This window comes from Cyanistes caeruleus, chromosome 2 (assembly GCF_971803275.1).
Source record: "Cyanistes caeruleus chromosome 2, bCyaCae1.hap1.1, whole genome shotgun sequence".
NCBI lineage: Eukaryota > Metazoa > Chordata > Aves > Passeriformes > Paridae > Cyanistes > Cyanistes caeruleus.
The window spans coordinates 70,111,777-70,137,898 of NC_141702.1; the positions used below are offsets into that span (position 1 = coordinate 70,111,777).

Here is a 26,122-nt window from a genome sequence, read left to right on the forward strand (position 1 = left end):
GTCCTGGCAACCCCCCCGCGCCCGTCCGCGCCGGGGACTCACGTTTGTAGCTGGCGGCCCAGGGCTGGTAGCCGTAGTAGCCGGTGATGCGAAGGATGCGCTCCTCGATGGAGGTGAGCCCCACGGACGCGCTGGTGAGGTCCTCCACGGAGCGGGACCACTTCAAGTCCTCTTTAATGGCCTCGTCCACCACCAGGTACTTGAGCTGCCGCAGCTGAGGGCTGATGTCGGACAGCCGCCGGGGGCTGACATCGGGGGAGCGCCGCATGCCGCTGCGGGTCGGGAGAGGGGCGTCAGCCCGGGGCCGCGCTGCCAGCGCCGCCGCCCTCCGCCGGCCCCGGGCGAAGTTGGCTGCGGGCGGCGGGACCCCCACCGGCAGGGGAGCCGGTCCGGGCCCGCGGCGCCCACAACTTTCCTCACCGTCCTCCACCGGAGCGACCCCCGGGAGCGGGCGGCGCCGCCGGCCAGCGTGAGGTGAGGCGAGGTGAGGTGGGGCGGCGTGGGGTGTCCGCGTCCCCCCGGCCCGCCCGCCCGGCCCCGCAGGTACTCACAGCGTGCCGGCTTTGCCCCGCGCGGAGCCGTTGGGGAACTCCCGGATCCCCATGGGGAGCAGCAGCGATGGCTGGGGGGCGCCCAGGCTTCCCGGCGGGGCCAGCCGGCGGCTCTCACCGGCCGGGTAAGAGGCGGAAAGGAAGGAAAGGAGCGAGCGGGGGAGGCGGCGCCCCCGTGGCAGAGGGTCCCCGGGCTGGCGCTAGCCCCGGCGGGAAAGGCAGGCAGGGAGAGAGGCGGGCAGGGATGGAGAGACGGAGACGGGCGGGCCAGCGCTGCCGCCTGCGAGTCGCTGCCGCCTGCGGAGCGCGGAGCGCCGGCGGCGGGGGCCGGGCAGGGCAGGGCGCGCTCCGCGCCCCCCACCCCGCGCGCTCCCGCCGGCCGCCGGCAGGGGGCGCCCCCGGGGCCGCCGCCGCCACAAGCGGCCCTCGGGCGGGGCGGGGCGGGGCGGCCTCACCCTCACGGGGCGGCCTCACCTTCCCCGGGCCTCACCTTCCCTCAGACCCCGGGTGCGCCCTCCCGGCCGAGCAGCCAAGCCTTTCCCACCTCTGTTCGCTAGCCACAAGCTCGGAACGGCTCGGGCAGCCCGAGCAGGGCCAGCTCTGAAGTGACCCTGGACCCCCTCTGACGAGGGCGCCCACCTGGTTACCCCCGTAAGGCCGCCGAACCGGAACCGGAGCCACACAGCCTTCTATCAACTCAACTTTACTTTCATCATTTTTTTTTTAACACAGTTTTTTTTCTAACTTGAGTGGCAAACATGCAGTTAAGCTTAAATGAACATGTGAGCATAGATGTTACCTTATACAAAGAATTCATTCACAAAGAAATGAGATTAAAATCTAATAGTAGATTCTTGGGCAAAATTTGGTCACCTAGATGTAGAGACAGTTGAAATCAAAGAGTGTTTTGTATGTATGTGCCCATATATATTTGGAGGGGGGAAAAGTCAAGTCCAAGGAGAAAAGGTTGGTACCTTTCACCACTGCACTGTCTCAGTTTACCTGGAATATTAAACCACCGAGGTATCAAATGTGGAAGTGAGCTGGATCAGTTAAATGCAACCTTTCACTGTCACTGAAGGGAACATTACAGCATCACTGCACCATTATCAGAAAGGGAAGGTTAAAAAAAAATATAAAAAAAAATCCAGCAGACAAAAATCAAACTGATCATCATCTTAAACACACATGTACTGAATAAAGCACTAACTTTATTTTATTTCCTCTCCAACCCCTGTTTTGAGTCTGTGAAGGGAGAAAATGTTTGCTGCAGAGGAAGCCATTTCCAAAATCCACTATAGGTGAACAGCAGTGGTCTAACAGTGAGATAGAGATAGATAGATAGATTAGATAGATACTCTCTAAATAGAGAGTAAATTGTGCAGGGGTTTGATGCCACCCACCAGCAATGACAGAACTCCTTGCGGGCTACACAAATCAAGGCAGAATGATGATTTGCTTCAAAATGAGGGGATAAAAACACAATGCTCACTAAATCTAAGGATACTGATCACTGATTTAAGTCTCTTTGGGGCAGGAATGGTGATAACAGGCGTGAATGGGATTAATCATTTCAGTCGGGCCTCCAAAGGCCATCACTGGACCAACATTGTTCAGTATGCACAATCCATGCTCTCTCTGACTTCAAGTGGTGGACAAGGATAGGATTTATTCTGAGAATTTTCCATAATACTGCATGTATCTTGTGTAAAATTCCTCCGTAATTATAGGTCCAGAAATAAAACAATCTCAGAGCCAGCAAAGGTTCCAATAAGGAAGCAATCCTAATGTTGTTGACCAGCCAATAGTGACTGACACCTGCTGGGTACTCACCTGCCTCTTGGCATGAGCTGCTGCAAACAGCAGAGGCTGGTTCAGCCCTGCTAGAAATTTCACCTCCATCACTGCTGTGTTTAGCTGGCCATCTTCCATAGCACTAGAAAGTATAGAAGTATAGATATGGAAGTCAGAGACCCTATTACACACATATCCACTTCAATGTGCCACAACCATCTTATTCTTCTATCCAATAATTTTTTTTCAGCTGTTTTTATTCCTCCCCAGCTGCTGTCATTCCAAGGTGTAAATGAAATGATGAGTGGGTGTTTCTCCTCTCACGCACATAAGTGACTTTGGACAACTTGGGTGGCAGCACTGACAAACTTGAAGTGAGCATGCACCTCTTGTGAGAGAGGAAAATAACGCCTGGGAGTGAACATCTGAAAGTTCACTGAAGCACTTAATAAAGACGACATTTCAAAATTGCAGTAAGATGCAACAGCAACATCTACCAACAGCTACCTCTTAGGATCTTACCAAAACTTGCTGTAAGTGATGTTTCTTCTTTAAAAATAGCCATTTTTTGGAGACATGCAAGCAAAAATTCTCATGTGTATTATTTTAATTATGTTCAAGCATTGTAGCTAAAACTGAAACATTACAATATGGCATTGGACATTAAAGCATAAAGTATGGGATTCCACATGACTTGGAATTTGTAGTTTTATGGATCTGTTTAAGATCTTGAGTAAAAGGAGAAGAAAATATAGTATTCTAGCAATTCTACAAGGTATAAGAAAAAAAATTGCTAAGCAGAATGTATCTACTTTAAGAATAGCAGGCAAAATGGTATGCAGCACCAAGCTGGAGCCACTAGAAGCAGCTTTTCTGAACCTCTTGCTAGTGAGAGTTTATTACTTTAGTAAAACACCTGAAATCATTCAAACACAGATGAGTTAGGAAACTATATTTTTTTAAAAGGCAGAGCTCTCTAGCAAGGGAACAGTAAGTAATTATTCTAGAGTGTGGTGCTTTATTCAGTCCTCTTAGATACTCCTCTTTATGTTTTTCCAGACAACATGAAATTATATGCTTGACTGATATTTAGCTCTTAAAAGGCACAGCCATTAAGATATATTAGCATTATGTTGTCTACTGTGTGATGCCATATCAAAAGAAAAGATAATTTAAACTGTATTTATTTTCACCTCCCATCAATACTAGCTTGCCAGAAGATTCTCTGGGATAGAACTTCATATTTATCAAAATACTACTCATTTAATGAGAAAGGTAAGTGCATTTTTTATTATTTCTCCCAACCTCCAGCCCAAGATAGAAGTTTTGCATTTAAAAGATTCTGCAACATACTAGACTAAGATAGCAACACTGTTTCATTGGGCAACAAATCACTACTGCATAAACAACAGCATGAGGCTGATGTGTTTCTTCTTTCCCAGTTCATAAAAAATTAGCCTTAGGACCTGAGTTTTCAGACAACTTATCTCCCTCCTTAAGCAAGGAGAGATTTAAGCAAGTGCCCTTCTCACCAAATATTCTGCATTTGATGCATAGTCCTACTTATTAGTATTTTTATGTTTAGCACTGAAAGTATAAGCCCAAGACTTTAATCAGATGTTCCTGCCCCAAGAGCCTTTGGGTGTTGGACAGAACTACAATATACGTTATAAAAGTCCTATATAATATATGGAAATGTTACATGGCAAAGCTATTAATTTTCTCCAGCTGGGGTCAAATTTGACATCCACGTGAATATAATGCTGCTGCATAACCCAAATTATTCCAGCTCTATCCATGGGACTAATTGTAGCATGTTCAGATTGAATAGGAACGCAACTTTGAGCATAATTCATTTCACATACAAAATATTTTGAATCAGCAACAACAACAACAAAAAAGCAGAAACTGTCTAGCCCATCCTGGATATTTGCTTGCATTCATGTTTTAAAATATTTAGCACCATCTTGAAATGGTTGAAATAAACCCAGAGAACCAAGAAAAACTGATACAGCAGCAGAGAATGGTCAAATGAAGACTTAATGAGAAGCAAAAGTTAGCCTGACCACCTCTGACAGAATCACCCTTACTCTCTCAAGTAGAGAAACCAACACTGTGCTTGAGAGAGCAGTCAGATGAATTTAAGACAAGTGGGAGCAAATTTTTCACATGAGCTCTCACATTACTCTGATCCCTCTGCAATGCATGGCAAAACAAAATCAGCATCAGAATTTTTGCCATGACATCTTGCTGAAAGCAACTGGAAAGCTCTGGAAATCACAATCTAGCTGCCTGTTATAGTTAGGAAGAGCCATATAGGGTTAGTGTCCCAATTCCTTGGAGGCATGTCGCTTTTTAGAAAGCTGATTTTAATCTGCTACTTTGAAGTGGTTGAATATAAAGTGTTCACTTTGTTTCTTTGACAGACACAGTGGAAAATAGAAGTCCTTTATATTTGGAATGTAAAATAGACCTATTTTTTGTTTTGATGTCCATTGTTAGATGAGAAGTGCAGAAAAAAAATTAGGACAACTCATCATGTCTTAGTGGCGTACGTGCCCTGCCAGTGTCTCTCTCCCCAGTTCAAATCAAACATGCAAAGAGCAGAAAAATAGTAACATTTCCTTTCTCAAGCAAGAGCCCCAAAAGGACTGTGAGAGTTGTTAATGGGAGAATATAGAACAGACTCGTTCAATACCCCATATCTTGAGAAATGACAGAAGCTTCAATATCAAAGTCCATTGGTGTATTATATAGCCTTGATATCCCTTTGTGTTCTGCCATTTCATGTTATTTGTGCTAGAAATAACGGGCTACAAAACTGAGGTTAAGGAAATACAAAAGATACTGGTACTGCAAGTTTTCTGTATTTAGCTGTGCATGACTCCTTGTTCACCCTTGTTCCACAAGTTTGCTGAGAGGAGAGCCAAACAACCAGGGAATAAGGAAGAGGGGGAAAGATATAGGAAAGAGAATTAAGGACTCCAGAAGGAGCATGAAAGAAAACTTTTACTGGATTTGTGCTCAGGGTAGGAATTTGCTTTAGTGACCTAGAGCACAATATTCATGTTATGTTTAAAGTTGCTTATCTAGAAGTTGTGCTGGTCCCAAGCAAAACCTGGTAATTCTCACCCTTCAGATAAACTTATGCGTTGATAAGCTTTCTAGTTTTGAAGGTGTTTTTAAAGTTGAAATTTTTTTTATTAAAAAATGTGTCACTAGCCTTGGATGGCACAGATTTCTCAGCAGGAAAGATTTCTGAAGAGAAAGGAACACTTGGAAACTGATTTGACAGACAATTTTTACTGTATAAAATTAATAGCAGCTGTTTGATGCTGCACATGTGTGTGAAACATTAAAAAACACACAGCTGAATTTTTGATCTGGAAGCACAGAAGATCAAAAAAACATTACGCTCTTGCCATATGGTTCCAAACTGTGGAGCAAAGCCACTTACTTCCATCTATGCATTTTAAGTCCTATTTGTAAGTTAACCATACTTATTTTTCCAGACCTGGAATTAACTTTGGAAGCTACTGTAACTATTCTCTTACACAATTCAGACCTCATTTCTCCCCACGATATGCAAAAAGGTGTCCTTTCTTCACCTTTGTCACCTACAATGGATAGATTTCTTCATGTAATGGATAAAGACTGTATCTCACTACACTTTTCTTCCAGATGTTTTCTGAAATCAAAAGACTTAATTAGAAAAAGTGAATCTGTTAAGAGTATAAATTGTTAGTGAGAGCAAAAGTGAGAGCCAGGGGCAGACAATTTGCTATGCAGGTCCCCCCTGCAGATTGCAACACCCCTGTACACTACATACCCACAGAGAGGCAGACATTAGCACTGCTGTGAGCCTTAAGGCTGCACTGCTTCTTAGTGGAAAATGATATAGCATTAAAAATGAGTTCTTTCATTTTGTATTTCCTTAGTAGATTCTTTTATTGTGGTGATAAATTTGGAACAATGAGATTATTTGATTAAACTTTCTCAGTCACTGCTGAATGGACTACCCTGCTTGTAGAATTAATAAAAAGGCCAAGACACCTCATTAACATGCTTGGTATTGAGCTGGATTGGCAGCGGCGCAGCTTAATCCTGCCAAAGGCCATTTGCTGAAGAAAGTCAGAAAGCTTTTAAATCATATTCTTAAAGGTTGAGTCAGGAGAAAATGACCTTGCAGAAGATGTAGAACAGAACTGTCCAGACTTCCCTCCTGCCCATTCATACTAGAGCTGCTTACTGCACAGAACAATATGTTAAATAGTATGGTTTCTCCATATGCAATTCAATGCATCAGGCTTTGTTTTGCTGTGCATGCTGATTGGAAAGCTAGATACAAAACCTTAGTTTTGAAAAAGCCACATATGCCAATGTCCTCTAGCAGGTTTTTTGTGTTTTAGTTGTTCTTTTTCTCTTTTTTGGTAGCTGGAAGTATGCTAGCATCACTTGATGGTCTAAAGGTAAATTTTCATTTACAAGAATTGATACAGACACACTATACCACTTTAACTATTGCCTCACAGTCTGTATAAGCAAATCCAGCTCAGAAAGACACAGACAAAGTGGATGAAAAGTATGTGTACATAATCGTGCCTATCAAAACATCACAAAGATCAAGATTAATGACATCAATGTTGTTTAAAATCTTTCATCTCTGGCATAATGTCTATAGAAAGTTTTATTGTCAAGTAAATTACTTTATAATTCTAATACATAACAGCCTATAAAACAGAATTCAACCTTCTGTTTTGGAAACACTGCTTAGATTATTTACTTAAATATGTAAAGTGAATGACCCATGACATTCAATGTTAAATTCAATGTTGAAACATTCTTTACCTCTGGTCACCTAGATGGAAATAGATTTTTTTCTGTGTAGAGAGAAGCATTTCTCAACAGAAGCACACTAGCTTCAAGTCATTAAAATTTATGGCAAAGTTATCCTCTAAGCTCAATTAACCTACTTTATACTGATGAAACTTCACCAGCATAGAGCTGCTTCCAGTGCCTAGTCTCTGAACTCACAGGTAGACTCTCATTGTGAAGGGTGACATGATTTTTGTGATCAATCCCTTTATTGTATTTTCAAAAGAAATGTGACCAAAAGAAAATTTTATTGCAAATATCTTAACTTCTATTTTTTGCTTAAGCTAAGCACATAAAAATGCCTTAAAAGTTCATAGAACCTTGTGTTCTTCTCTTGGTAATATTTCTTCTAAAGTGCATTTTTACATTCCTTTTTCTAGGTTACCTTTATTGGTTTTGAGCTAAAGGTTTTCCTTTGCTGGCCTGTGCAAAATTCCTGTTAAAGTAAAAGTGGGCAATGTGAGAAAATTCAAAGAAAAATTGAGCCCTATTAGCATGATAAATATAAGGAAGACAAAATAAAACCATACATGTAGGTAAGGAAGGGCTTACATTATGCTTATATATCTTCCTTAGAAAAAGGGCACTCACCATATCTGTCTTGCAATACAAATATTGTCCTTGAAAGAATAATCCAAAGACAAAAATTACAAGTTTTTCTAAGACAGAGAACGCCATGGCACTTCAGGAAGTGACAGTGCTGTGTGAAGCAGAGGATCTTTAAGAATGTCTTTCTCCCACAGTCTTCTTCAGGTCACTGTGAGTTTTTTAATTGAGTATTTGGCCTTCGAAATAAGTAAAAATGTTAGCCTTGACATTTACAATCTGTGATAAATAGAGAAAACAAGGATATTGCAAACCTTCCTAACTGGATTTTTTTAATGCCTGCCAGAAATAAAAATTTTAGTTGGATCAAATAGCTGAAAAAGAGAAATAAACAGAATAAATATTTTTTCTTTTATTGTTCTCCTGCAGTTGAGATTTCATATATTAAAAAGTTGAAAACCAGCAACTTTTTATGCTTTACAGTGCAATGAAGATGTAATTTGCACATTTTGTATCTCACATGGGATTTTTATATTGCCTTGAATGCACTTTTATAAACATTAAAAAAGAAATAAAGGAGCCCCAATAGAACACAGCCATTGTTACTTCCTGAACACTGAGCTACAGATGGTGTTTTGCAATCCTCCAGTACTCATACGCATTTTTAACAAGGGTTTTAACCCTCAGCTACTACTAAAATTATTGTCTTGTAATGTTAAATATATTTCTCAACTAAAACAAAACAAATTCTCGTCACAACATATTTTAGCCTGGCTTTTGACATCACTTAGGGAGAAAATTTGTATTTATTCCTTTTTGTTGTCATATATAAAAAGGCCTTTATTTGTGGCTTCTCCTCCCACCTGCTGAATTGTGAGTTACTATGATACCATTCATGACAAAAGCCCACCTACACAATGCAGTTATTGAGGTGGCTGTGCTGTTCTGTGCCTCAAGTTCACTTTGGCTGCATTAGTCCATAAAACACGACCTTGTCCTTGTAGAGCCAAATCAGGCTCCTTTTCCTCCCTCCTCCAGTAGTTGTGGATGTTCTCTGCTTTACCTGGTACAATATCCCTCAATATTATATACTAGCAGAGATACTGCAGTATACAGAAGCCATTTTTTAAAGCCTAATTTTAACAGCCAAATTAAAAAAAAAAAAAAAAAACCTCAAAAAAAACCTCAGCAGAAATATTCAGTTCTGCTCATGACTTTGAAGAGATATACAACAAACATGCAATTTACCAAGAGCAGTTTTCCATCCTAAAATAATTAAGGGCTTTTGCTTAGACGTGTTTGCTGCGGCCTCCATCAGCGTTATGGAAGTAGCGGGACACACACGTCAAAGCATGAATTCAGTCTTGTCCATCTCTTCTCCACAGCAGAGACATCAATCTCCATTGCTCACTGGCAGCAGCTATTTCATGTGCCAGGCCAAAATCACGCCAGTAAAAACACAGACTCAATATTAGATTTTTGAGGGAAGTGCTGCTGCTGTTGCTGCTATTATACCATTTCATGTTTTGTACTGCATTAGTCAATAGATACCTCTTTATCTCCAGCCTCCTTTCTTTTTCCATTTTATTACATTCAAGTTGTCAAACAAGATTGAAAGGAAATAAATCCTGGGGCTTGTAATGACTTGTTTTCCCTTTTCTAAGGGAATGCCCATTCTCTGGTTAAGTACGAAGGCTTTTTTCACCCCCCTCCAGAGTTATCGTTTCATCTGTTAAAATTTAATTACTCTTGATTCTCATGCTTTACTCATGGATGCTCATCAGCTCTATGGCCTATGAGCCAGCTCAGAGCTGCAGTGTTATCTGTGTCATACCTTTTAGAAGTGCAGTTTGTAGCACCAACTGTCAGAAAGGTTCTTTGGTGACATTTTGTAAAGATAAAAATGAAGCACAAAGGAGATTTCCATGCAGCCTGCAATGCAGGGGGATGTTAGGAGGAGCACTGCTTGCCTGCTTCCGTGGCTCCAATTCCATCACATGGAATCATAGAATATATTGAGTTGGAAGGGACCCACAAGAATTATCAAAGTCCCACTCCTGGCCCTGTACAGCACCATCCTCAGGAATCACACCATGTGCCTGTGTTGTCCCAGTAATGCTTCTTGAGCTCAGGCAGGCACATGAGTGAGGCAGTCATCAAAATGACAAAACAGAAGCAGCCAAATCACAAGGGAAAAGTAAACAACACCAAGAAAAAAAACAAAACCAAAACAGAACCTCCTCCCACTACCCAGAAGCAGAAAAAGGAAATCTTGTGATTAAAAAATTGTGAACATTCTTGACAACTCATTAATATGGAATCTAAATAGCTGAGCATCATAAGAGGGCCCATAGCTGTCCACCAGTGATAACAATTATCAGCATGCCATTTTCTTCTGCAGATCAGCCTTCCCTCTCTTACTGTGTTCTAGAATAGGCAAGGTGGCTGCAGAGCACCCGTTTTTCACCTGAGGTCTTACTGCATCTTACTGCAGGGGTTTGCACTTTGTGCCATCTGTGTTGTGGTATTGCTTGACACAGACCAAGAAGACAAGCAAATATACAGTGGAAAGGTCAGGGATCTGATTTACAGAAACTTCCTGGGATATAAAAGAGTAAGACCTCTCATATGGCTGTAGCTGAGTATAAAAAGGTAACCATTATGCTGTTCACTGATCAATTATATTTTTTACTTGAGTTTAAAAAACTTCTTTTTTAAACCTGCACTTCATTTCTACACTTTTCCTAAGCACCTGTTGATTTTATTTGTTTTTAAATTACTTACCTACATAGATACAATTGCCAGTGTAAAGCAAAAGGCAGGAAGAGCTGAAGGGATGATAGGAAAATATCCCCTGAGAACTGTGCAATTCTGTAGCATGGACCTGTCCAAGTATGTGCCAGCATATGCATGTTCTCCAAGCTCCTGTACCAGTTGTGGGCCCCACTGGAGGCTGCTCACATGGGGCATTTTTGTCATGTTCTGCAAAAGAAGGAACACGGTCAGGCCCTAAATAAACAAAGGATCTAGCTGTAAAGGTGTACCGGGAGATTTATCTACCCTCCCTTCCTCTACTTGGGATACAACTCAAGCATAAATGTTTTAATAGAAGGACAGTTTTGTAGTTGCTGGCCTCTTTGATCATCCAGGCTTTAAAAAACAACGCATTGGTTCCGCTCCTTTTGAAGTTGTACACAGCAGGATCATTAGCAGTAGAGAAGCAGACAGATGCAGTGCTCGGTGTTATGTTCCCACGGTCACCATAACAACATTAAGTAGGGATGCTGAGCTATACCATCACTTAAAATGAGACTGACAAGTGCTGCAGAGTGGTGGGCAGGTGACACAGCTTTTGTTTGGAGGCTGTTCTCTCCAGCAGTGAGCCAGGAACATGGAAAAGGACCAAACAAGAGGTGAGGGCACGCTGTGCTTGACAAATTTGGAAACTTTCAGCTCTGCTTGTCTCCTGGGAACAGATGAAGTTTTGAAGACCTTGGTAATTAATTGTGCAGCTTCTAATTCTGGCTAGTCTGCAGCTTCTGCTCTAGTTGTCAAGCTAGAGAAGCTTCTGTAAATTATTGTGTTCTTTCCTCTCTTCCCTCTGCCACCTCAACTCTATGGATGATGATTAGATGCAACTGTAAGGAGCTCAGTTCAAAATTTGAGAGCCATTTGTGAGTAAGTAAGTTGTGTTAGATCTTCCTTTTCTAAACATATTATTGATGGAAGGTGGTGGTTGAGGAGTCATATAAGAAGTTTCCTATTTCTCCAGAAACTAGATGTTTAAACTGTGTTTAATTAATTTTTAGGCAATTATAAACATTATCAGCATGAATTAACAGTCTCAGGTTATCTGCAACAAGATAGCAACTTGTGGCACTCAAAAATCATAAATCCTTTCCAATGGCAGCTCCATGACTGTGAAGTGCAATAATTCTTCATATTGATTGCTTAGTTCTAGACTGTCAGACAATATAAATGGGTAATCAAGGACCTGGTTAAAACGGCAAAACAATTGTTAGCAATGTGTATTTTAAGTTGAACTAAAGTGATTTCTAAATTTCTATCCCAGTTGGAGACAAAGAATAAGAGATCCCTGAGGTGCAACACTGGATGCTTCATGGCAGAGGGTGGTGGAATTGGCCTCCACCTGCATGTCACTGCCTCTTCTATGACAGTGTCTAGCCAATAATCACTTCCATCAAAACAGCCTTTCTCAGTGCTGCAGGTAGCTTCAACTTTATCTTTCAGATTATGACAGTAGAGACTACGATAGTGATTTAGTTAGTAGCACCAAAACCTTATGGTTGATATGGAAATGAAAGCCCAGTTCCTAGTTCTGACATCTAACCCATGACACCCAGTAAATGGCAGGGAATTTTTGAGCACGCACTTTCTACAGGAGCTGACAGTAATCCTGTAATACACTTCACTACAGGGTCATCTTGCGTGACTTGTCCAAACCAAAAAAAACCCATCCAAAAATCCGTAAGTAACAGTCAAGTCAGGTGAGCTTACCTTGGAGATAAGAATAGTTTGACATTCAAATAACAGCACAAGAGTTTGCTGTCAGAAAGAATGGGGTGGGGGGAAATAGATGAGGACCTTAATTTAGGTCTTGCTTACCATCATAGTATTGGCAAATTTATGCTGACTTAATGTAAAGCAGTATTTGTGATGACAACAGGCACAAGAACCAGAAGGAAATCCCAGTGGAATGAGTTTTGGTGCTAATATAGCATCAAAACACTGGGCTGTCTCAACACACATAAGTGAAAAATGGCATTTGTTAAGAGTTTGGAGAGGTTAATTTCAGAGAAGCCTACAGCCTCCAGGTGGTGCAAAAACAAGGCTTCAAATGAGTGAATTTGGTGCAAAGCTCCATGCAGAACGTTCTGCTGCTGGCACATTTTGCCACACTCAGTCACTAGCAGCACTTCTTGTCCATGCAATGAAATATATTCATTTGTTTAAGATGTGATATTTTAGCTTAATAAAACATATCTACAAGATTCAGCATTAGAATGAATATCAACAGTACCACACTGACACAAACCTCTTCATTCCACCAGGTGCATGCTTGTTAGAATAATAGTAGCTTTGTTTTCCATTGTTCATGCATTTGTAGTTTTCCACTGCTTTGAAGTTTACAATGAGTGTATTGATTTTCTCATGTCTACACATACAAAACTACAATATAGCTCTGCCGTGAAAAAGCCCTGCATACTAATATCTTAGCTGCTGTGTCAAGGGGGCTGTTTGTGGGCACTGATCTCTACTTCAAGCTAAAAGAAACTGAGCCCTCTTTCTAGAGTAAATTAGAAACATGTCAGAGTCTACAAAGATATAGATCAAATAACTCCAGCAATTCTAAAATCCAGCATTCCATGCTTATGCCAAAGCAAACTCTGAGCTTACTAAATGAGCAATTTTTACCTCTAGTACCATGATAACTTGCAGGAATCAAAGAGCAAGAACTTTGGAGCAGAACAAAAAAACAGCGTACTTGTGCATCTCAGTACCCAACAGTTGATTAGAATAATCACCTAAAACAAGAAAATGCTTTGGCCCAATGACCTACAAAGTACAGTAACATAAGCACCACTGCCCCTAAATATGACAGCTGTTTGTCAGTTTAATCACATGGACATAATCTGCTTTCATAGGTGGTTTTTTAAATTGCATTCTACCACACATTTTGGAAACTTTTGAGAGGAAATAATGGTGCATGGTGGCCTTTGACTTAGTGAAGATGAAAGTTGAATGCAGTGCATATTGATTATTAATTGCAGAGTTATAGGCAATTATAGATAGGCAGCATCATCTGAGAGCAAAACAGTTCAAAAAAGACAGGCAAAGGTAAATTTTAAACAGAAAACCAAAGAACCAAAACAAAAATTATGGATAAAAGTCCTAAGAAAGGAAGACAAAGATTGCAGAAGATAAATAAAATCCTGGGATTCCTAGGCTGGCTGGGAATGTCATGTCTTTTGCCATGCTGGTGGTGGTGTTCATCTATACCTCCAGCACTGCTAGATAAAAGCCCACCAGAGCTATTTTATTGACATGATGGTCTAAAATATTATATTGGCTTCTTGAGCTCTTCAGTGCTTGTGGAAGCACTGAAGTTTTATGTTAGCACTCCATACCAGGAACAATGAAAACTCCATAAAACAACAGAATACCACATGCCTTCATTCTGACATGAAGACAATGCTTCTAAAACATGAATGAATACACCTTTCATCAACACTTCACATTTATTTGTTATTTCAGTCAGTTATATACAGCCACTTTTCTGATGACTCTGTCTGCAGCTTTCACCAGGACTCTTTCAATATTTTTCGCTTAACAATAACAGGACACAGGTGTGTGTCCACCTGTCCTGTTTCCTGAAGAAATCCTAATCAATTATTAGTGATTAGGTATTATTATCTGATACCTAATCAGATATTAGTGATTATTAATGATAAGTATATCTTATGGCTCTAATCACTAATGAGACAGTGTAGAACTTCAGGACTATGTGTTCTTCTCCTTTCACTTCTCTTCCTTAATGGCTCCCTGACCATACCTGAATAAAAGAACCTAATAAGCTTGATTGAATGAGGTTTGATCTTCCCAAACATCTAAGACATGGCTATACCTAGGGAAAAAAGGGAGACTGAGCACACATTGCATGTGAAAGTAAGTCTCCCACTTGCTTTTATGCTGTCAAGATGTTCATCCTGACATTTTAAAATCATCAAGACTTGCATTTTCTAGAGGGAAGAGAGTCTGCTGCCCAGGTTCTTAAAATTGGCCTTGTTAGAAGATAAATATTTCTTCTGGATTCAAAGGAGGTTCTGAGTCAGGGATGTACAGATGAGATTTCTGACCAAAGGAACACTCACCAGCTTCATAATGGCAGCTTCTAGAATGCTGCAGTTCAGTGTCTCTTTTTCTTGCATATTCAAGACTTTAATCATCATCTTTATCCATCACAGAAAACTCAATAAGAGCTTCAGAACTGACCCTTGATCAGATTATAGAGCTAAATTCAATTTGAGAGATAGTCTATTTTCTGTGGCCAGTAAAGTTGCACCAGTTTCCCTTGAGGATTGCTATGAGCAGACATAAGAAAACACTGTCATGGTATCACCTTTGGGATAACATAATTAGTCAAAAAGGGGAAAGTTACTGTGCAAGAGCAATTACAGCTGGAGAGAGGAGTGAGAATATGTGGGAGTAACAGCCCTGCAGACACTGAGGTCAGAGAAGGAAGGGAAAGAGATGCTTCTCATTGAGCAGGTTTGTTGGCAGTCCCCAGGATGGACTCATGATTGAGAAGTTTATCAAAAACTGCAGCCCATTGGAAAGACTCCCACTGAAGAAATTTGCAGAAAACTTTCCTCCATGGGAGGGACCCCATGCTGGATCAGGGGAAGATTGTGAGGACTTCTTCCCCTGAGGAAGGTGCAGCAGAGAAAACACGATGAAGTCTCCCACAGCCCCCGTTTCCCATCCCTCAGTACTGCTCATGAGGAAGGAGGTAGACAAAATTAGGAGTAAAATTAAGCCCTGGAAAAAGGGAGGGGTGAGGGGAAGGTGTCTTAAGATTGCAGGTTTTTTTCTCAGGATCCTACTCTGATAGTAGCAAATTAAAACTGTTTTCCCCAAATCAAATCTGCTTTACCTCTTGCAGTAATTGTTGAGTGATTCCTCCCCATCCTGATTGCAACCCACGAGCCCTTCATTATGGTTTTTTCTCCCCCTTCCCAGTTGAGGAGGGGAGTGATAGAGCAGCTGTGGTGTGTACCTGGTGTCCTGCCAGTACCAACCCACCACAATTCCCCACTTAGCCATCAACACAAAAGAATTTTGGTATTTAAAAATATTGAGCTACTTGAATTCTAAGGATTGTTTTGCTTCCTAGAATGTCAAGGCTGACACTGACTCATGCATACTCTTCATTTACAGGGAGAAAATGCATTGCACAGAAGGGAAAGCAGATCAGACTTTGCAATACTTTCCAAAATACCATCCATTTGCTTCGACTAGGTGAGCTTTTATCAAGATCTTATGAAAACAATTTTGACAGCATTTTTCTCCTCTTGCCTGCTTTGATCAGTTGTGAGGAAATTAAAAAGGCTGTCACTACTCAGCCTTAGCACCAGAACCGTATTGAGATGAATGGTGCAATTAATACCCCTGAAAACATTTGCTTGACCATTTAAGCAGTCCAGAATTTCATCTTTCTCCGTGTAAGCTTTTTTATAGTTGGAATTTATTAATATCAGTAAATGTCAAAGACATTAAGTAGAAAAATTGTTCTAATTTTCAAAACACAACCTGTAGAGAATTATTTTACCTAACAGGACCACGTAACTTTTAATTGTCCTGGTCTGAACTGGAAACTTAAATATCATTAATCTGCAGGTACAAAGATTGCATCCAAGTTTTGATTTTCAAAGCACATCAGCTTAAAAAGTTAACTGAATCCATTTCTGTGCTACTCAGTTCAGGACAGACACTGAGGTGCTGGAGTGTGTTCAGGGAAGGGCAGTGAAGCTGGTGAAAGTCCTGTGAGGACTGGCTGAGGGAGATAGAGGTGTTTAGCCAGGACAAAATGAGCTCAGGGGGCACAACTACCTGAAAGGAGGTTGTACCTCCTCTCCAGGAGGTATCCAGTCTATTCTTCCAGGCAGCTAGTGACAGGACAGGAAGGCTTAGTCTTAAGATGTGCTAGGGGAGGTTTAGGTTGGACATGAGAAAAGACATTCCTCATAGAAAGGGTGATTAAATATTGGAATGGGCTGCCCAGGGCAGTGGTAGAGTCACTGTTCATGGAGGTGTTTAAGGAAAGACTGGATGTGACAGTGCTATTTGTTTAGTTTTCAAGTGGTGTTTGCTCATAGGTTGGACTCAATGATCTTAAAGGTCTTTTCCCATCTGATTTGTTTTTGGGTTTTTTATTAGAAAACCCCAAACCAACAAACCCATAGCTTTGTTTTACCTATTCTTAGCAGCTCAATTGTTAATTTTAATCAAAAAACCCTGTTAGAGTACAGTAGAATTCTAGTATTAAAGTGTTTGATTGCTCTTCATATGAAATAGGAGATCTAAAAATAAGGAGAAGAATTTGGGTAGGTGCTGTGGTTATGCGAATATTAAGTTGCATTTGTTTAGGTCTTTAGTTTTTTTGAGGAGTTTGATCAGTTAGAACATGGGGTGTTCACTTGAATCATTTAGAAATAATGTGTTTGTTATTAATTACATGATCTAATACACCTTTTCCCAAGACAGGATATTCAGAAAGTATAAAGTCAGCTCCTTCTTTTGTGCACATCTACTACTGCTGATTTAGGACTACTTTAGAAGATGAACAATTGTATTCAGCAGTAGCCACTTACCTCCATTCGGAAGGGAATGTAGGGAAGAACTCAATCCCTCATCATCACACTTTAATGCTGTCTGGAGTCCCAAATTGGTTAAGGTTGTTGCCACCCTCTGTGAGCATTCCCAGTGCCAGATAGATAGCATTACTGGGGCTTGAAGTCAGGCATTTTTTCTGAGATCATTGAGAAGATAATTCATCTCAAACTCATTCAGCAGGATTCCTGGGGTTTTCAGAATACTTTTCTAAAGATTATCTGTCTTCAGGAGCAAGAAAAATAAAGAACTATTAAATTAATATGGAGGAGATGGGAAGTTTCACCTCCTGATTTTCTTGAAGCATGGAAGACAGGGCAATCTGAGAAACTACTGTGCATAGGAAAATACTCGAAGATGTTTATAGAAATTCCCTTTACTGAGCTTTTTTTATGGCTTTTATAGCTCCACAAGACAAATCTCTTAATTTCGCAGTTCCATCAGATCAGTGTTAACTACTGCAGAGATCTCATTGACTTTATACTGTGGTCTGTAAGATGCAGCAATAATGGTTTTTTTTTCCCAACCAAACCGAAGACCAAACACAGCTTACCCAAACAGACACTTTGAAACAGAATGAGGGTGGTCTCAAATGGATTTCTCAACAGTGACAACAGAAACCTGTTGAGCAAATAGATCACATGCCAGAGCAAACATTTTTACCAGATTTATGTTAGTCCTCTTCACTCTGGATAGGAAAAAAAACTCAAACAATGACCTGACAATGTTAGTGAGATATACATAATTTCCTCAGACCCACTTTTCCTCTATGAATACCAATCCTCTCAGGCAAAGAAGAAACAAGGACTTTAGAGTGAGCAAGAGACCTGTACTCCAATCTTCTATGCAATACAGTTGCACCTGGAAGGTTTGTCTTTATTAGCACCTGGAAGGTTTGTCTTTACTAACACAGATTATGCAATATCTATTTTCCCACGTTAAAAATCTGTGCTTCAGTATTCAGTATTCTGTATTACAAAGGTACATATCCTACTTCTTAACACAATGAATATTTATATTCCACTAGCAACTTGTGATATGTCCTATGATCATGAAGAGAAAAAACAGATAGAGTATTTCTATTTCTTGCTAAAACAGTTAAAAAATTGATATAATATATTCTTCCTATTAAGTCAAGTAAACCATAACACAGCAGCATACCATAACAGCAGCCTAACACAGAATGTACTTGCTAGAGATCACTGATTCAAAAGCTTTTATAACTCAGTTAATGCATTATATATGCGATAAGTGGCATCCCCTTCCAGCTTAATCAAGATTAACTGCTTAGATCGCAAATACTCTCTATTCTCACAGTACTGAAAACAATTATACAAGTACAAAGAAATTTCATATAAGAACTATGTAACTGAAAGTAGAAATCAGCATTGACCCACACATTATGTTTAAGTGTTTAAGTTCTGCACTTCTGTACAAAAGTCAATTGATATTCAGTGATCACATAGAACATCTTCTGTAGAGTTGGAAGTGTGCCTGAAGTGTATCAGCTTCTGAGGGGGAGGTTACTCAAAGTATCTTAATATGTGCTACTTTAAAATTAAGACCTCAGTGTTGTGGTTTTCCTAGCAATTAACAATGGTTTCTCTACTTTCCAAGAGAAATCCCAGTCCTAGATTCATTATCCACATTTCTCAGCATATACCTGACTGAACCTCAGCATAAAACCCCCAGCCATAGCCCAGAAGTAAGTTTTTCAAGGGATAGCTCCTCTGGCAGCTCAGCCTGTCCTTCAGCACCCCTTTTCAGGCTGAAGCTCCATCCTGTCTCAGCCCTTACCAGGAAAGACCTTAGTCCATTTTTTCCTTCTGTCTTCCAGTCTCTGCACTTAGACAATCACAAAAGCAACCACAGATTACTTCAGCTGAAGCAGAATTCCTAATGAGAGTATTCAGACACAGCTCTTCCTATTTTGAGGGACATACACACTTTGGTAGTAAGCATTCATAGAGATGCAGTAGGTCCAGACTGTATTTCTGGAAACATAGAGCTAATTGTAATCGTTTAATTTAAAATTTATTTCAGGGAGTATCACTGTTATGAAGAGCTCATTGTACCATAGGTGCAATACTTATTCAATGTGTTTTTTCCAAAATAAGAACAAATCTCTTATGCAGAAAGGATCAATTTGGTTTCTTGTAGCCTTTCTGTCAAATATTTTATAAAAAGCGTTATATGAAACTGGCATTATTGTGTCATCTTGGTATTGGTACTGTATTTTTTAAACCATACTTCCACCACTGAGCAGCATCAGAGATACAACATGTTCATCCTCTGGACCTACAATTTGAAGTTTTGTTCTGTGAGGGACAGGGAGGGTTGTGGAGCTTGTCCTTTTCCTTTTCACAAGTATATCTTATGGCACAATTAAACCTCAGAACAGAACATACTCTAAAACCATCTTTAATTGTTCTGTATTGAGGGGTGCTTTATTATGATTAAAATATGTGTTGTATTCTGAAAGACCTTATGTCTGAGTGAGGGAGCTGAGGAACTGTGGAACAGTGCCCTGTTGCTGCTCATCAGCACTGGAGCAAGATACCCCTGCATGCTTTGGGCAATGACACACTCTTCTCAAGTCTCTAAATTACCAGTTTCCCGCTGGATTCTCACCAGAATCTCTTTTGAGCTACATGGAAAGGGAGAATGTGCCAAGGTCATGTCTTCTGACAGTAGACCAAGAAAAAGAAAGAACCAGATTCCAATTTCAGTGCTCTGATCTTATGTTGTCACATAATTACAGAACTTCATTTCCTGCCTGTAAATTGAAAAGCTCATTGCAATACATTTTTGCAAGCATAATCACATACCCATGTAATTCAATCCTTACTGTATTTTATACTGTGTATTTAATAAGTTGCATTAGAAAAAAACTTGATGGTTTTTAGTTGTTAACACATTTATGGAATTAAATCAAGCTTAAAACCAATGATGAAATATTTGATGCAAATATCAAAGGCAAATCATAATACAAATCTCTACTATGTACCCTGTTCTGCAGTCCCTTATTGCCTCTTTGTGTGGGAGAAGGGAGCACGTACCAATTTATCTATATTGGCAGCTTCTGAGTTGCTCACCTCTGACAAATAATGTTTTGCATGCACCTCAAGAAATGTGTGGCAGGTAGAGTGGATGGTTGGAGAGACAGAAAAAGACATCTCCATGGAATCAGTTGGGTGTATTTCCAAGCATGGTTTTGTTTTCATTTTGCCCTGAAGAGCAGACACTGACCAATGTACTCCATGCACCCAAACCTTCATCTGCCGGCATTCTGGGTCTATGGACTGTGCAACACAAGGCCAAGAAAGTCTAGCCACCTCTAGATTAAATTTTAAGGATAAATGTGCTGCCTGTGGTCTGAAACAATGTTAAAAAAAAACCCAGAAACAAATTAGCAAAACAGTAACAGAAGTAAAACATATACTCAGGCAAGAATATTTATTCCTTGATGCCTGAGTATGTAGTTGCCTCCCTCAAATCTTGTGAGACCAATAATTTTATTCACACTATTTCAAAATCCCACTTCACTGGTTCCTGCTGTGCAATGGAGGTGTAACCGCTACAAGAGGGGCCTGAACCTCTGTGTCTTACACAATCCAGTCAGATAAAACTTAGTTCTTCCCTTTCCAGCTTTTGCCCTATTTTGCCCTTGTTCTATATCAATTTATAGGTGTGTTCTCCAATGGCAAACACATCTCCTTTTTACTTCTGGTATGACTTACATAAAATGATAGAGTGCAAACAAACTTAGAATGAGTGGTTGGCAAGCTAGCCCATGGGAACGTACTTTGCATAAATCTATTCATGCAATGCCCTAGGTGGCAATACTAGGTGGAAAGTGTAGGGAAGTAAGAAACATGTCAGTTATCTTAATACAATTTGCTTCTTTATCACAAAAATCAATTTTATCTTTTTTCCTTTTCTGTGCTATTATTTGTAACCTGGACCACTATTAGAGCTTTATGAAAGACAAAAAAAAAAAAGCAAACCATAATGCTTTACACAGCATAAACTGTGACACTACAGAGGAGTTTAAGTCTCAGGGATCCATGCAAACAGTTTCTACAAATTTCACAGTCTAACACTTCCAGAAGAACAATTGTCTTTCTGACAAAACACAGTCTCCTTGGTGAAAGCAAGATTGCACTTAATGATATTTTAAAAAACCCCAAACCTCATTACTAAGGGAAAAAACCCTATGAAACAAGTAATGTAATATTTATTTAAAAGGCAGTTTGAGAAAATGTTAAATTCTGATTATTTTAAAACTTGATACTTTCAAGTTGTGATTCCATTTAGTGTAGGAACCTTTCAATAATAAGATTATGTAGGAAACAGGGCTTTGTAACAAAGTATTAGTTTCAACTGATACTTGCTGTGAGTAATTTCTTTTACCACCCAACTTCCCACCAGTGTGCTCCTGATATCCAAAACCCTAATAAGCAAAGTTTATTTTGTACATTATATACAGGCAAAACAGGGAAAGTCAACCACACTTCTGCACACACTGAGCCCAATGTGCCAACTCCCAAGTTTTGGGAGGAGAAGAAGCAGGGAGTTGTTCTGGACTACTAGACCAAACCAGAAGAAGAGATTGCATGCAGGGGCAGGCTGAAGGACCCACACCAGTAATTATTCATTCTATGCTCATCAGTTGTCAGCAACTGGCAGCTTCTTGAAGCACAGTTCTGCCAATTACACTGCTTCTGAAGAGGGATTCAGAGCTGACATCTCCCAGCTGAGGTCCCACTGTGCCTCCTCCAATAGCCTTCACCTTGTGTTACCCAACACAAGCACAGGCATCCCCCTCTTCCCAGAGCTACCTGCAGAAGCCCCAGGTAAGGGGTTTTCAAGGCTCCCTCTCGCACAGGGTGCCTGGGGCACAGATACCTGTCCCACCTAGCCCCAAATAAGAGACCATAAATTAGCATCATTGATACTAGAGCAAGAGTGGTATGAGATTAGAGCAAGTCTCCTACCAGCAGATGGACTTTGGGCCTCCTTTTTGTTGGTATGAGGGACATGGGGAGTTTTGTTTAAAATAAGATTCTTCACCCTTCCCATGTGAACCTGCAAAGGGTTCTCTTACCCATTTCCTACATGTAGATCTCTTATGAACCCTTCTCATTTTTCACCCTTTCCAGGACTGTCTTGAGGACCTTCCTTCTAGAGCAGTCCTGCCTAATAGGCAATTAGGGCATGAGGAGGAGGCAGGTTCCTTTTAACTCTTTCTAGGCTGCTATTGTGGAAAGAAAAGGGTGCTTGTACCTCCACATACGTTATGAGGTGTTAAAGTTGTTGTATTGGAAAGTGGACTGATCTGATGCCCAGGGGAAAAGGATGTAGAAGGCAGGGGAACTCTGTGGGCTGCTGAGGCTGATATTGCAATAGAGCATTGTGCTTACCTACTCCAATTTTTTAAAGAATGTTGCAAAATCAAATGAGTGCAAAGAATTATTGTGAAGTGATTAAAGGGCTGAAGCAAATTCCTCACAGGGAGAGATTTTAAAATGTAGATCATTTATTTTGTCAACAGTGAGCCTAGGAATATTGACTATAGTACATAGCTGTCTGCATGGAAAAAGAAAACAAACCCCTGTAGTAATTATCTATGTAATCCAGAACTATAAAAAACTTCAAATTAGAAAGCTCATGTTTTATCTTTGCATGAAATTTAACTTTCATGAAACCACCCATGAAGCAAATTAATGTATTCCTCTTTTTGTTTTTTATCTCATTATTTCAGAGTATATTACTTGGTAGTACTTTTTTTTTTCTTCTTAATATAAAAATCATTATACCTCTGTATCATCAATAAAAATTATTATCCATATTAAAATATATATTTATTAAACACAGAAAAAATGAGGCAAGTATGTGAGTCTGATTGCTTGACCATTAATTATGACTTTGTCAGAACCCCAAATTTAGTATCTTTGTTTTAGAAAGGATCATTAGTGAAAGGCATTTTAGGACTAAAAGGCTGGGGGGGAATAGAAATAAACTCCTTCTGAGGAGGCAAAGTCTTGTACTCTCTGGTTTGGATTCTAATCAATTTATGGGAGATTCCTAGACATTCTCATATAAAAGTTAATGGGTTTTCTCCGTGGCAGATCTCCTTAGAAAGTTCTCTGAATATCCATAGGGAACTTAAATCATCCTTCCAATTGCATTTTAAATTGATGTTCTTGAAATATCTCAGTAGAGAAGGTATTTTGTATTAACTTCAGTAGTTCTGACAATAGTTTTTTAAGTATTCTACTGCTTTAATCTCTATGAAACCCTGTAAAGAGCCTTCCAAGGAAGTTTAACTATGGTTGAAATTGTGTCAGCTTTTGCATAATTTTGCATAATTTTACCTTCTTCATGATGTGTGGAGAGGAGCCAGCAGTTCAGCCTGCCTCCCTCTAGGGCAGCGTGCTGCCCTTCATGGTACAGTGACACTGGGGTGGCGATGTGCCTTGGCTGAACAGGTCTGTGGGGAGCCCTGGCCTCCTGCACCACCAGGCTGGGGACAGGCTGGATGGAGTGCAGTGCAGATCTCTTCCACAACCTGCTGCTGTGTACCTGTCTTTGAAATGAAGTCATGAGTACATGGATGTGGCCTGGCTACTTGGAAAATCTGGGAGGTCCCTGGGTCAGAAACGGCTGTTGAAAGTGCCTTCGCCGAATTTAGCCCAAAGGATCTGTACATAAAGGTCCTTTCCTGCCTTCACATGAGATTTTCTGTGGTACTTTGCAGGGAGCATGAGAAATTTAATGGAAAGTTCAGTGAGCACATTTTTGGGTGTCTTAGCTCCTCCTTGACTTCTAAATCAAACAAACTACAGCCAAGTGAATGTAGTGGCCAGAGAGCATGGCTGTCATCCCAGCAAGGCAGCTTTTGCTCCCAGCAAGGAACACCTTGGGTACCAACTCTATTGAATTCCATCTTGGCATGGTGTGCTTCTGGGCACTGCCATAGAGAGACAGAAGTTAAACCACTGGAAGTCTCCATGCCACCCCAGGCACGTCTTACCTTTCTGTGGTCTGTTTGGCCAACAAACTCACTCATAACCTGTTGTTTTGGAGCTAAATCACTGAAATGGTATCTAAGGGAAATAACAGCCCAGCTCTGGCTCCTGGGGGCATTTTGCCTATGCAGAGGATAGCCTTCGATGGCTCTTGAGAAAATGACAGCAGGGAAGGTGGAATACGTGCAATGTTATTAAAACCTAAAAGAGAGCAGTGGTGTAATGGCAGAGGAAAGAATCCATACTCTAAAGCCTGAGATTTTGTAACATTTTTGTCTGTGTTCCTATATTAGATAAAACTTTAATAATAATATTGTCCATTCAATTCAAAAATTCATGCCACAGTACTTGCCCCAGTGACTTCCTGCAGTAGCACAACCCACCTGCTAATGAAAATCTGCTTAAAGAAACATCAAATTAAAAAAAAATATTTTTTGGAATGAGGATGGAAGAAGGCAGGGGCATGACCACACTGCAGGTTGGCAAGGGCTACAAGGTGACATTTTTAATCTTGAAGCTATAACTACACAATTGTAGATGTCTTTTAGCAGGAGATATCTAAGAGAGTTTTGGCATTGGGTTCTGTAACACACAACCTGGTGGCTGAAGGAAAGGTCCTCTCAGTGACAGCTGTGAACAGCAACTTGCATCTTGCTCAGTCTGTTTTTACGGAACAGGGCTGGAGATGTTTCTACCTCTGTGCTTTTCTGCCCTGTGGTTACCATCATCCCCATCGACCAAGAGACAGGAGAGTAAAAATGATTAAAGAAGCAAATTCTCCTTTCTTACCTCACAGTGAAGTTCTGGATGTAGGCATGTTTCTATAGTAACAATAATGTCTTCAGAAGAATTTGTTGGTTTATCTCCTGGATTAATTCTTCGGAACCTTACGATGTTTGGAATTTAAGACATCTCTCTTTTCCACAGAAAGCAGACTGTTTCATTTATAAAGAACAACCAAAATTAAAGAACATACTGACTGACATTTAATATTACTAAAATAAGATATTTTTACAATTTTATAATGCAAACAAACACCCCAAATCAGCCCTTCCTTACCCCAAAATAACTAAGCATGGGAGGAATATCTGAAATATGCTGAAAAGAATGGATGAAGTGGTCTTTTCATTTGGTAGAGCAGGGCAATGTCTCATGACAAGAAAGAAGGCAAAGGTGTTTTTTTCTAAAACACAATCATTTCAGTTCAAAATTCAACCATTCTATACACTCCAGAATACCATGTAGTATCTTTTTCATAGGATGCAGGTTTTCAAAAACACATTTCTTTTTTGCAGGTGCTTTTGTACAAACACTTAGGAGCATGTATTTTTATGCAAATGTGATAGAAAAACTGCTTTGATTTCCAGAAAGACTTGGACATTCTTTTGCATTTCTGTGACAACAGAAAAAGGACACAATGCAGTTCATTCATGATGGCTCTTTGTAAGGGTGTTCTACACTTTGAGAAGGATCAATGTATTTCAGTCAGTCTTTGCACTGTGCTGAAATTACTTTGTGGAAAACAGGGTCTTTAATTCTTCCCACTATTTTTTCTAAATATGAGCTTCATGCCTTTTCTCCCTGTATAAACAGACCTTTAGGGCAGAATGCACACTAAACCATCCTATTTTCAGGTGAGTTCATGGGTCAGTACAGGTTACCTACCCAGAATATAGGGGTTTGATTTATGTGACACTCTATGTCATTGCAGAGCATGGCCTGGTACACTCCTGGGGTTCTGTAGACTGTCCCTTCTATTCTGAAAGATGTTGGAGACCACTATTTTGGCCTACTATTTCTTTATTTTAAAAACTGTCCCAAATCTGGACATGGTCCTGGGTAACCTGCTTTAGTGAAAGCCTTGTTGAGCAGGAGGCTCAACTAGATTAGACCATTCCCAGAGTGACTAGATCA

At 40.3% G+C, this 26,122-nt stretch overlaps 1 protein-coding gene and 1 long non-coding RNA gene across 5 annotated transcripts in view; one reads left to right on the top strand and one right to left on the bottom strand.

Annotated features, from left to right (window-relative positions):
* SLC35F3 (solute carrier family 35 member F3) overlaps window positions 1-918 on the bottom strand; it is a 163,143-nt gene extending 162,225 nt beyond the window's left edge. Inside the window, exons 1-2 of one of the 2 annotated variants that reach the window (XM_086877795.1) lie at window positions 552-918; window positions 43-272 (exon numbers count right to left, since the gene is read on the bottom strand). In XM_086877795.1, coding sequence (XP_086733921.1) covers window positions 43-272; window positions 552-604 — 283 coding nt within the window. In that variant the 5' untranslated portion in view covers window positions 605-918. Of the gene's footprint in view, window positions 1-42; window positions 273-420 lie in introns of both variants that reach the window. The other variant, XM_086877796.1, reaches the window with a different exon arrangement.
* Window positions 919-940: 22 nt separating this feature from the next.
* Window positions 941-26,122, top strand: part of LOC111926867 (uncharacterized) — a 40,413-nt gene continuing 15,231 nt past the window's right edge. For all 3 annotated transcript variants that reach the window (XR_015283367.1, XR_015283369.1, XR_015283366.1), the window contains exons 1-4: window positions 941-1,333; window positions 2,596-2,878; window positions 3,555-3,620; window positions 15,726-15,806. This is a non-coding gene — a long non-coding RNA (uncharacterized LOC111926867). The remainder of the gene's footprint in view (window positions 1,334-2,595; window positions 2,879-3,554; window positions 3,621-15,725; window positions 15,807-26,122) is intronic.